The following is a 12,589-nucleotide window of genomic DNA, read 5'->3' as shown; positions in this document are numbered from 1 at the left end:
GTCCCGTGTTTGGACAGTGAAACACATCAATCTGAACCGGGCCTTAACTTGAACAAACTGAAAATCAAGACAACATTTCAAAAAAGGTATTTAATTGTTCAAAATAGCACAAAAACGACAAATAGCACTATAGTAATATTGGATCACTTTGAGAACTCCTCTACAATGGAAGTAATAGCTTTTCTTCTCAAAGAAAAAAAGGCAGGTGAGTTTTTTTTTTTTTTTTTTTTCTTAGCAGGAGATTCTAGGCGGTAACACACAGTAACACTATAATACAAAACGAGAAGGGGCAGCGGTGGTCATTTTAAAGGGGAGCTGTGGATTTTTGTTTCCACTTTTGCCACACTCTTCCATCAAGCTGGCAGAAAGTTTTTTTTTTTTTTAACGAAGCTTAAAGGAGGCTGGAAAACGAAGTTAAGATACACAAGTTTAAAAAGGGGGTTGGGGGGTGGTTGTGAGGGGACATTAGTAATAATAATAAAAAAAAAAAATTAAGGATACCGTAACCCAAATCTCTCTCTCAATTCATAAAAATAGATTTCACTGCTGCCTTGTTGTCTGCATCGAAAAACGCAGGATACATTTTACCGAAAACACACGCAGTCTGGGAACAATTAAGCCGACAATTCATAGAATTGTCAGAAACCTTTTGTAACTGCACACTCGCCTCCATTAAAGCCCCCAACCATGCAGCTCCCCTAATGTTTGGGCAACCCATGTTCTCAAGATAAGGAATTTTTTTTTACCTTGAGATACTCAATAAGTAATAAAAGTCACATTAGCCAAAAAGGGGAGAGGGAGGAAAAAAAAAAAAAAAAAAATCAAAATTATGATTTTCTTACAAATAAGGGGGCTGGACGAGCAGACAGTCTCCCCTTGTGCACCTCTGTTCAAGAAGCCAAATGTTGTGCCGTGAGTAAGGACCAGAAAGAAAAAAAAAATAAACATTTGGGATTGGCTAGAGAGATTAAAATACAGAGCAAAAAAAAAAAAAATTATATGTATATATATACACAGACAACTCAGCACGAGGATGGGTTGCATTAAAATTAAACATTATGAAGATAATGTAAATCCTAAGCCATTTAAACAAAGATTTTTTTTTTTTTTACGGGTTTTGCTTTTGTACAAAAATCCTCATGCTTTTAAGCTACTTCAGATTTTTTTTTTTTTTTTTCAGTTTTTTTTTTTTGCTTTTTCCTTTTTTTTTTTCTTATAAATTTGTGTTTTTACAAAACAAAAAAAAGAAAGAAAAATTAAACAGTTGAATTCTGCTTTGAAACAGCTACAAACTGTCTGTATATATTTATATATGTATATTTATAATTATGTATATGAAAAAAAAAAAATATGCCAATGCGGGGGGGATTGCTTGGCCTTCCGGCGCCACCAGCTCGGTTTCGGTGTGCTGGTTACTGCTGGCAGGGATATTAAAAGCAATTTGGGTGATTAATTGTAGACAGGATTCAGTGGCCAGTGTGACTGGTATAAGGTAAATTTATAAACCAGGAAGAAACAGATGCGTCTTAAAAAGGTGAAATTATATATATTAAAAAAAATATATAAATAAAAGAAAGATAATTGGGAACCAAAAAACGTATATATTATATATAAAAAAGAAAAAAAAAAAAGCCACTTACATATATTATATTGCTTTGGAAGAAGGGCCAGAACATACACAACTCCTGAATCACGAATATTACCGTACTCTATGTGGAAAGTAAGAGTAATAATCAGAATATTGCTTAAAAAAACCAAAAACCTAGTAGACGGATTAAACGATTTGACAAAAAGTAACAAAAAGTAATTGCCATGTCTGTCATGCAAAACAGAGGCCTCACCATACTCCAAAAGGGATTAATAAAAAAAAATAATAAAAATGATAATTTGGATTTGTAAGTAAGAGAGTCATTTCAAAGCAAATGAAAATTATCGACTTATGGTTTTATTGTGCGACAGGAATTGTTGGTATGTGGTTAATCCCACTTGAAGTTTAGGTCAAAGCGATGGGACAAGAAAAAGGGAAATAAAATCAGACTGCACAAAATAAAAGGAAAAAAAAAAAAAGAAAGCAATACAAGTTGGAAAGGAAAAAATAATTCTAAATAAACCTGGTTGCAATATATATATATATATATATATATATATATATATATATATATATATATATATATATATATATATATTATATATTATATATATATATATATATATATATATATATATATATATATATATATATATATATATATATATATATATATATATATATATATATATATATATATATATATATATATATATATATATATAAAAAAAAATGTGAAATTACGACAACGTGCGGTTCAACTTTTAGTAACTTCCTCAATTCCATCTCAAAATGTGCACAAAAAAAATAATATAATATAATGAATCCAGCCAGCAGAGCTCAGATCAAACCAAGCGGACAACGTGCTTGAATGTGAAACTTTGTTGTGTTACTCACTGGCAAGTCTTGAACAGTATGTACATGGCTGCACCATTTAACCAAGCAAAGAGGGTAGGTGCTCAGGCAATAAAGTTCCAGGAATAATGTCCAGACATCTGGTAATGCATGTTTGTTTTTTTAGCTTCCGGCAGCTTTGCTGTCCAAGTGAGATACTTAAAAATAGCATTCGTATGGGCCGATCAGGCGCAGTTTATACATGGCACCCCTTAGCGCATGTCTTTAAAACCTTTTTATTTTTAATCAAATCAGCTACATTGAGGTGTAAAGTCCAAGTGCTTCGGTTGACAAAAAGATGAGAATTTCCTGCAAATCCCATCTGGACATTTAATTAAAGAAAATGAAAAAGCCAAAGAAGCAAAAAAAAGACCTAAATAATTCAATAAGAAGCTTGCATTACTAGGCCTGTCTGCTTGTGCGCAGCTGGCAAAATCTGAAGGTTTGCACAGGTTTGTTTTTTTTTTTCTTTCCTTAAAGAATTTCCCCTGGTTCCTGCAATTTCTCCCCATACAAAGTCAGAAGCACAAAAAAAATGTCCAATATTTGCAAAGGGGAAACGAAAAAAAATAAGTGGGGTTGAGGGGAAAAAGTAAAAGTGTGCTTTCCCCAATGTTCTTATTAACAAAAAAAATGACGAAGAGGTGAGAGCGTGAAGCATCCATCCTTCCTACCGGATCCTTAGCAAAGGTGGAGGAAGGCAAAACAGTTAAAAGGGTGTTGACTGAGAAACTGCATGGAGTTCAGATGATTAAGCGTTATTTGTAGGCTGGGGAGGCGCTTCATCCTCGATCATGGGTAATCAGGCTTTGCTTTCTTTGGAGTCGATTTCCTGTTTAAAGTAAAAAGTAGCGAAAAAATATTATATTAATAATATATCTATTATACATACATATACATTATACACATACATATACATTATACACATACATATACATTATATATGCATACATATATATATACACACACACATACATACATACATACACAGTACAGACCAAAAGTTTGGACACACCTCATTTAAAGATTTTTTTTTTGTATTTTCTTGACTATGAAAATTGTACATTCACACTGAAGGAATCAAAACTATGAATTAACACATGTGGAATTATTTACTTAACAAAAAAGTGTGAAACAACTGAAAATATGTCTTATATTCTGGGTTCTTCAAAGTAGCCACCTTTTGCTTTGATGACTGCTTTGCACATTCTTGGCATTCTCTTGATGAGCTTTTGGTGTGTCCAAACTTTTGGTCTGTACTGTATATATACACACAACAATAAAGACAATGGCAACCACCTACTCTATTCTTTGAGTATATAGCCCCACAATTTAACACAGGAGATTTTTATATAATATACAGTTAGAGAATGAGTGACCAAATCCTTGTGATTTCAACCTTGCAGCATTTGGTTGAATCTGAGCAGAGTATCGCCCTGTACACGTCAGAATTCATCCGGCTGCTTCTGTCTTCAGTCACATCATCAAACACTAGTGACCCGGTGCCATAGGAAGCCATGCATGCCCGCGTCATCACACCGCATCCACCATGTGTTACAGAAGGCGTGCTGTGATTTGGATCATGAGCCGTTCCAAGACTTCTCCAGACTTTCTTCTTCCCATCATTCTGGTGCAGGTTGATCTTAGCTTTGCTTTTCCAGACCTGGGCAGCTTCTTTAGATGTTTTTTTTTGGCAAAGTCTAATCTGGCCTATTTTTAAGGCTGATTACTGGTTTGCACCTTGTGTTGAACCCTCTGTATTTGCTCTCATGCAGTCTTCTCTTTATGGTAGACTTCGATATTGAAACACTGACTTCCTGGAGTGTTCTTCACTTGGGTGGATGATGTGAAGGGGTTTTTCTTCACCATGGAAAGGATTCTGCTATCATCAAATACTGGGTGTCTTCTGTGGACGTCCAGGCCTTGTTGATGCTAAGCTTACCAGTGGAATCTTTTTTTTTCAGAATATAGCACTTTTTTTTTGTCTTTCCTGAAAGGGATAACCCCTTTATCTCTAGCTGGTATGCAACGTCAGCACAGGATTGATACAATCTAGTACCATATATTCTCCCACACCTGATGACTTCAACACTGTATTTTAATTTAGCCAATGTAGTACCCTAATGGAAACTTTGCATGTTATCCAATCCACCCATTTAAAATCCAAAGTGTAAAAGCTAGAAATGATTTTGTGTTCTACATACATGTCTGGAGAAGACACAGGACGCTTATTTCCGGGTTTTCCAGCTGAACCATCCTTGCTGGATTCTGTAAGTAAAAATTTAAACGCAAATTTCAGAAAATTCTGCAGGACCAACCTAAATATATAAAACGGAGAAATCCTGAACCATTTTATATATTTTTTTTTAATAAAATCTTGGCAATGCCCAGCATACCTTGCAACCACCTAACTTGTGTGGCCGGCCCGTAGCCCTTCTCGTTGCGTGCAGCAATACGGAAGATGATGGCAGGTTTTGTGGTATAGTCTATATGAGCATTGGAAAGGCTTGAGGACTGCACCAGGCAGGAAGGATTAGGGCCACAGTATACCCGCATAAATGCTAACTGAGCTGGTGACGTTTTCTGTTCTCCACTGCTCTGACTGCTTTGAATCGCAAGATAGACAGAGTACTCGATGATCTTTCCAGAAGTGACCGAAGGCGGTTCCCACGTGAGGTGAGCACCATCAGGGCTCTGCAAGTGACAGAAGGAAAAAACAAACAAAAAAAGTAAGCGTCATATTAAACTGTAGAGGAGAAACATGCAAAATGCACATTAAATTATGGACAAAAATTAAAGTTAAATAAATACCGCATTTAAAAATAAAACCTTGATTATACAGCAAGAATACTGCAAGCTGATCCGAGAAAGGTGCAGGCTGCATGATGCTTCATACATGATGCACAAAGTTACTACACAGCCTTCTCTTCTCCATGTAATGTACTTAGCAAAGGTTTTTCAAGTTACTATAACCCTAGAACGCATGACCATAAAAATCTACACTTTCACATACCTGGGGCCTTTTAGGCCCATGTGCAAATAACATGGAATAATTCAAACAAAAATGACAAACAACTATATACCTGAGGAATACCTAGAGTTTCAAAATTCTAACTAAAGTAATCTTGCAGAAAATAGAAAACAATTAACAGCGCGGGCCTGCGAGGCCCCAGGTATGCGTTCTAGGGATATCCATGTTTTGGTTTTATTTTTTGTTACCATTGGTATTTGTCGCTTATCTAAAAACTTAAAACATTTAGTGGGTCAACCAGTCTGAATATACAACTGTGCCCGGCTATGAATTAGTTGCATTTAAAAAGGGACCTTGTCAGCATTTTTTTTTTTTCTCTGCAGATCCGATGCGCCAAGTCATGAGAAATCCAACCGAGTTGCTGGAGTCTATGCTATGACGGGGTGCGTCTGCGTCAATCACATGGCTTCTTCTAAATTCATCGACACGCTCGCAGGGCACTCCAATCCTAGCTTCATATGCATATGGCTTTATATTAGATTTCTTTTGTCTGGCACAATGGATCTCTCAAAAAACAAATATATAATTAGAGGGGAAAGACAAGCACCTATAACACTGCTACCTTAGCTTCCATAATTTTTTTTTTTTTATGGCCATGACTCAAACTTTTTATGCATGAATTATGGATTGAAAAGCTTTGAAAAAGTTGCTAAATTTTAGCACAACGTGAGGCTGTGCTAAAATTTTGCGACTTTTGGCAGTCCCTTGGTAATTTTCGTCAGGGTGAGACAAATCTTAATCTGCACCCCAACTGGAGTAAGAGTAGTGGCGAGGCGCACACCACTTTTCAGATGTGCCAGATTCAGTAAGATGTTTGTCTCCTAATGAATCAGGATTATGATTCCAGAATGCCCCCTCATCTAGACTGGGGTGAAAAATATATAGTCAGTGATCCACAACACACACTAATTTGATAAACGGTAAAATTTGGCGCATTCTAATTTTTAAGAATAGGTGCCCAAATAACATCTCCCCCACCCCATTAATTAATCCTACTAAATATTTACCTTGCTGATCTTTATGGCACATGGAGCACCGGGGAAACCAGGCAAACAGGTCTTAAAGGCCGAGATCTCACTGAATGGGCCACGGCCACAGGCATTTATGCCAGCAACCCGGAATTTATAGGCAGTGCCAGGCTGCAGCTCTTGTTTCTTTAGCTGACTGTAGTCTGGGAGAGCACTGGAGTCATCCTAAAATATTCAAGGGGAAAAAAAATATATATATTTTTTTACATTTAAAAGGGCCAAAATGTGGCCAGTTTGCAAATGAAGTATGCAGAATACATTAAAAGAATCATATCACATAACAGGTAATGGAAAAATAATGGCAAGGATGAAAAAGATTGCAATTGTACCGCTCTCATGAACAAGATCCCGTTGTGCACTGGAATCACGTCTGACTCGAGATCAGAAGATTGTGTGTTGAAGGATTCAGCCTCTTGAGGACAGGAAGCGTATAACCCCTGCCCTGTATTCCATGTTTTTTTGTCGCCATGCAGTCATATGCTCCAACATTTTTTTGTCCTAGGCTCCCTTGTTTTAACCCCACAGGGTACCTTCTTAGGCTTCCCTATTTTGCACCACTCCTATTCCTTTTTCGGTACCAGCCTGCGTTTCCCTGCTTGGGCTGGATCTCTAGCCTAGCCAGCACCCATGTGCCTCCCCCAAGCCTCAGATTCTTCTGCTGGTGCTGGGCCTAGAATTACTTACTTTGCAGTCTAGCAGGGTTTCATTCACCCCATCCTTTCTACTCGGGCACTGCCATCTTCACACTACACGCTTGCAGTTTTACCATGCTCTCCAGCGACAACGCGGACATCTCCCTACACCCCAGGTCCTGCAGCCTTCCTCTACTCCTGGGTGAATGGGATCCTCCTCGACCACCACGCCATTCCAGGACTAGGTAGGCTGTTCGCCCCTTTGGGGAATGACCGACTGTACACAGCAGCGTCCACTAACCCCTTCCTGGAATCCGCTCTTCTCTCTGAAAGGACAGCTCTCACCTGGTCAACATTTTGCTGGCATACTATGCAGTGAGAATTCTGGTTGGGCCTACCGATGGGAGTCCTCTGCGGCCGGCAACGAGAGTGTCGCTCCCTTTATGGGCCGTTACACTCTCATAGTCAATGTCCAAACGGATTAGGTTTCCCAGACCTTAAATCACTGTTATGGAGCATCTACCGCAGTAGACTTTGACCTGATTCTCTGGGTAGTGGACAGAGTGAGTCAGAACCACAAGCTACTCTGCACTTACAGGTGCTTCTCATTAAATTAGAATATCATCAAAAAGTTAATTTATTTCAGTTCTTCAATACAAAAAGTGAAACTCATTATATAGTCATTACAGACAAGAGTGATCTATTTCACGTGTTTATTTCTGTTAATGTTGATGATTATGGCTTACAGCCAATGAAAACACAAAAGTCATTATCTCAGTAAATTAGAATACTTTATAACAGCTTGAAAAATTATTTAAAAATCTGAAATGTCCTACTGAAATGTATGTTCAGTAAATGCCCTCAATACTTGGTCGGGCTCCTTTTGCATCAATTACTGCATCAATGTGGCGTGGCATGGAGGCGATCAGCCTGTGGCCCTGCTGAGGTGTTATGGAAGCCCAGGTGGCTTTGATAGCAGCCTTCAGATCGTCTGCATTGTTGGGTCTGGGGTCTCATCTTCCTCTTGACAATACCCCATAGATTCTCTATAATAGATTCTCTATGGGGTTAAGGTCAGGCGAGTTTGCTGCCAATCAAGCACAGTGATACTGTTGTGTGTAAACCAGGTATTGGTACTTTTGGCAGTGTGGACAGGGGCCAAGTCCTGCTGGAGAATGACATTTCCATCTCCATAAAGCTTGTCAGCAGAGGGAAGCATGAAGTGCTGTAAAATGTCCTGGTAGACTGCTGCGCTGACTTTGGTCTTGATAAAACACAGTGGACCTACACCAGCAGATGACGTGGCTCCCCAAACCATCACTGATTGTGGAGACTTCACACTAGACCTCCAGCAGCTTGGATTGTGTGCCTCTTCAACCTTTATTTCCAAATTAAGTGCAAAATTTACTTTCATCTGAAAACAACACCTTGGAGCACTGAGAACAGTCCAGGTCTTTTTCTCCTTGGCCCAGGTAAGACGCTTCTGGCGTTGTCTATTGGTCATGAGTGGCTTGACACAAGGAATGCGACACTTGTAGCCCATGTCCTGGATACGTCTGTGTGTGGCGGCTCTTGAAGTAATGACTCCAGCAGCAGTCCACTCCTTGTGAATCTAACCCAAATTTTTGAACGGCCTTTTCTTAATCCTTTCAAGGCTGCGGTTATCCCGGTTGCCTGTGCACCTTTTTCTACCACACTTTATCCTTCCACTCAACTTTCCATTAATATGCTTGGAAACAGCACTCTGAAGAGCCAGCTTCTTTAGCAATGACCTTTTGTGGCGTGTGTCAAGGACTGCCTTCTGGACATCTGTCAAGTCAGCAGTCTTCCCCATGATTGTGGAGCCTAATGAAATAGACTAAGGGACCTTTTTTAAACACATCAGAAGCCTTAGCAGATGTTTGTTAATTATTCTAAATTTACTGAGATAATGACTTTTGTGTTGTCATTGGCTGTAAGCCATAATCATCAACATTAACAGAAATAAACACTTGAAATAGATCACTCTGTTTGTAATGACTCTATATAATATAGGAGTTTCACTTTTTGTATTGAAGAACTTAAATAATTTAAATTTTTGATGATTTTCTAATTTAGTGAGAAGCACCTGTATATAGCAGATCGTGGCAGTGGTCCAAACGACCACGAACAATTTTATCGTCTCGGTCACCATCTCTCTAAAGGTCTTCTAGCTTGCACTCACCATCAATAACCACAAGAATCAGAGCAGCAAGGCAACCTGTAACCGTTCCTAGACTCCAACCAGGCGCTTAAGCCAGAGACATTAACGACAACCCTTTAAGGGCAGTGATCCAGTCCCTGAACGCAAGTTAAAGGGGGTCTCTCTCGCTCTCTCCGGCAGAGATGGTGCCTTTCAAAAAGGAGGAGTCAGACACACAGATGCTTCTCGAACCGCAGCAAGGCGCCTATCAAGTAATAGACCCACACAGATGGACATTTCCGCAAACAAGGAATATCTGTAGCCTTTTCCACTGGTTCTTGTCGCGTCCATCTCTCTCTTTCGAATGTACCTTCCCTCAAGGATCACACAACCAGATGAGAAGTTCCTGGGCCAAGTCTGTGCTTGAGGCAGCGGGCTTGGTTTTCTTGTGCCATGTCGCCACTGCTATTTTGGTTGCCAAGACTGTTACAGCATGGCAAGAACGCTTACTCCAAAGCAACTTTCCGAGGGTCCTACACCTGTGCTGCCGGACCTCGCAGATTAGAGTGCCGCTGACATCTTTAGTTATAAAAGTGGATTGCATGAACGTTTAGAAATGTCTCCTGGCAACGTTTCAATAAACTGACAACTGGGAGGAATTATGCATTTCCCAGATGAATAACAAAGGGATAATATAATGTACCATACCAATTAAACAAGTGATGGGAGTGATGGTGCTCAGCTCCGCTCACGGTTTACATTTGACCACTGCCAGAGCAGGTAATAGCCGATTGGCGTTGGGGGGAGGTGGTGTTGGATCCCCACCACAGATCGGATATTTATAACTAATACATTATAAAAAGGGTTGGCTCATTAGACGTAGTTAAAATTGCAAAGTGCTTGGAAAAAAAATAAATAAATCTAACTTTGCAATTAAAAATCCTCTCTGTTCAAGAAAGGAGGGATTTTTAATTCTTTAGTTTGCTGCTTGTTATTTAGGTTACCAGCCACCTCTGCAGCTGTAGTCAGAGGAGGACGGCCTCACTGGCAAAGGGGCGCGGGGGTTTACAAGCGCTTTGCTATGGAGTTTTTGATAAAGACTCCTCTGAAGCTGGTCAGACCTGACTTCCGATGCTGTCCGGGAGAGGAGCAGCACGGGAGAGCGCAGAGTTTGTGCCAACAGCTGCAACAACGCCGCTTGTCCGAACTATCATTCAGGGGTGCAGTGCCCCCATGGCTCTCGATTAGGAACATAGGACAAACCCCCTTAATTGAAACGCAGCTGACACAGGAGCCGGATTCAGATGACAACACTGAAATCTTTATAAACCACACACCATAATCCTGTGCCATTACATTGGTCACCATTGAATAAATGTATTTACTCACATCATTGGCTGAATCGTCAGCGGGCAAATAATAATGTGTGACCATCATATTGGTGGCTTTGATAACGCCGACGTCAAACCACTGATTCTCTTTTTTTAATGGCGCTTTTGGATGCTGCAGGGGAGAGTCTTGCTTCTGTAAATACATGAACATGTAAAATAAGATGTCTGATCGGACTTATCCTTCCTACATATATCAATTTTCGTTTAACTTACCGATTCGATGCCGTTGGCCACTTCAGTAAGTGCTGCTGCCGCCTGTAACTTTGCAGGACTTGCAATGACCACGGGTTGTGGTGCTGTGAATGTGTTCGCTGGTGGCAATCCTTAAGGAAAAACAAAGAAAAAAGGGGGGATGGTCAGAATTTGTAAAACATGAATAATTTACCAACAAATACACACAATCATGTGTACGGCTAGATGACCTATACTACCACGGCTTACTTTCTGTGGCCGTCACTGGCAGAAGTGACACGGCGCCCGTCACGGCACTGGTAAGTTCATTAAGCCCATTGCTCTCGCTAGCAGGATCGTTGAGGCTGTCGGCCGGTGCCAAGGCTTCTGTGGGAACGTGGTGCAATTGCTGGAGCTGTAGTTGGTGTAGCTGTTGTTGATGCTGTAACTGCTGCTGCTGTAGTTGCTGCTGCTGTAATTGCTGCTGTTGTTGTAGCTGCTGCTGTAATTGTTGCTGATGTTGAGCTTCTTGTAATTGCTGTTGCTGGTGAACCAAAGCGGCCAGTTCTTGCTGCGTCAGAACGATAGGTATCGTGGTGGTGGGCCCTTCAGACGTCAGGTGACGCAGCTCAGCGTGAGCCACGTCAGAAGTGTCCATTGGCTCGCCGGCTGCTGCTTGGAAACCCATAGGGACGAAACAAAAGAAAACGAGTTGCAGAAAATTGGTAGAAAAAAATATCGTTACTTACGCGCTATTTTTTTTCCCATGACTTGATAACGTTTCAATACTATTTAGCAACACAAGCTATTTGATAAGACACACTTTAGGACTTACCCATCACTGCTTGCTGGGCAGCCTGCAGCACTGCCTGGATCGCCAAGGCCTGAGCTTCCTCTGTAGCAGCCGCCTGTGCAGCGGCTTCAGCTGCCGCAGTGACTGCCAGCTCTTCCGGCGTTAACCCTGTGACCATGAGCGTGGTGGTCTGTCCCTCTGCCATAAGTTCCTGAGGAAGGGACAGTTGTTCTACCCCCTGCTGCTCACTAGCAGCAGCCGCCTCCTGTGCTTGCTCTGCTTCCATCGCCGCCTGCAGCTCCGCTTCGCTATGCTCCGGCAGAGCAGTTTCCATAGCTTGCGCTTCGGGTTCTACCGGAACATCTTCAGGAGGCTGTAGGAGGTCGGCAGAAAGAGGAGCTTCGGTTTGCTCCGTGCAAGGGACCGCTTCTGAACTCTGTACGTTGTCTTCAGTGGGTGGATCTGTCATAGATGTGACATTCTGGAAAGAGGGAGAGAGTAAGAGAGTAATGCAAAACCAAAAAAAAGGTTGAAAAAGTAAAGACTCCCATAGAACGTAAAAGTATATGCTGCCACAAACATACCGGTACTGAAGGCCCAGGTAGTGGTGTAGACTGCGTTACGGTAGTCACTGCCCTGGAGACAATTGGGACAGTTGAATGTATTGGCGAAGACGAGGCTGCCACCGCCACAATTGTCACCGCAGATGTGGCAGCTGTTGCAGCTATGGCGCTGGATGTGCTGCTCGCCGTAGATTCCTCTGTGGGCGCAGTCTCCTGCTCCCCTTGCCCATTAGCAGCTGGTTGCTGGTCTAAAAAGCCAAACAAATATATATATAAAAAAAAAAAACAAAAAAAACAAACAAAAAAAAAAACACAATTGAAACTCATATCCTTTTAC

General features: G+C 40.8%; 1 protein-coding gene across 4 annotated transcripts in view; it reads right to left on the bottom strand.

Annotated features, from left to right (window-relative positions):
* Positions 1-2,535: 2,535 nt before the first annotated feature.
* The window catches only part of HCFC1 (host cell factor C1), a 29,650-nt gene continuing 19,596 nt past the window's right edge, over positions 2,536-12,589 (bottom strand). For 2 of the 4 annotated variants that reach the window (XM_073639844.1, XM_073639845.1), the window contains exons 18-26: positions 12,274-12,500; positions 11,736-12,170; positions 11,167-11,584; positions 10,939-11,048; positions 10,724-10,858; positions 6,521-6,706; positions 4,879-5,176; positions 4,687-4,750; positions 2,536-3,314 (exon numbers count right to left, since the gene is read on the bottom strand). In XM_073639844.1, the coding sequence (XP_073495945.1) occupies positions 3,275-3,314; positions 4,687-4,750; positions 4,879-5,176; positions 6,521-6,706; positions 10,724-10,858; positions 10,939-11,048; positions 11,167-11,584; positions 11,736-12,170; positions 12,274-12,500 (1,913 nt within the window). In that variant the 3' untranslated portion in view covers positions 2,536-3,274. Of the gene's footprint in view, positions 3,315-4,686; positions 4,751-4,878; positions 5,177-6,520; positions 6,707-10,723; positions 10,859-10,938; positions 11,049-11,166; positions 11,585-11,731; positions 12,171-12,273; positions 12,501-12,589 lie in introns of all 4 variants that reach the window. The other 2 variants (XM_073639846.1, XM_073639848.1) reach the window with 2 other exon arrangements.

The sequence above is a fragment of the Phyllobates terribilis genome, unplaced genomic scaffold, assembly GCF_046119375.1.
Source record: "Phyllobates terribilis strain yellow unplaced genomic scaffold, ASM4611937v1 Scaffold_7__3_contigs__length_470593459, whole genome shotgun sequence".
Lineage (NCBI taxonomy): Eukaryota > Metazoa > Chordata > Amphibia > Anura > Dendrobatidae > Phyllobates > Phyllobates terribilis.
The sequence above is the reverse complement of the archived record's forward strand: the minus strand, read 5'-3'. Positions and strand labels throughout refer to the sequence as shown.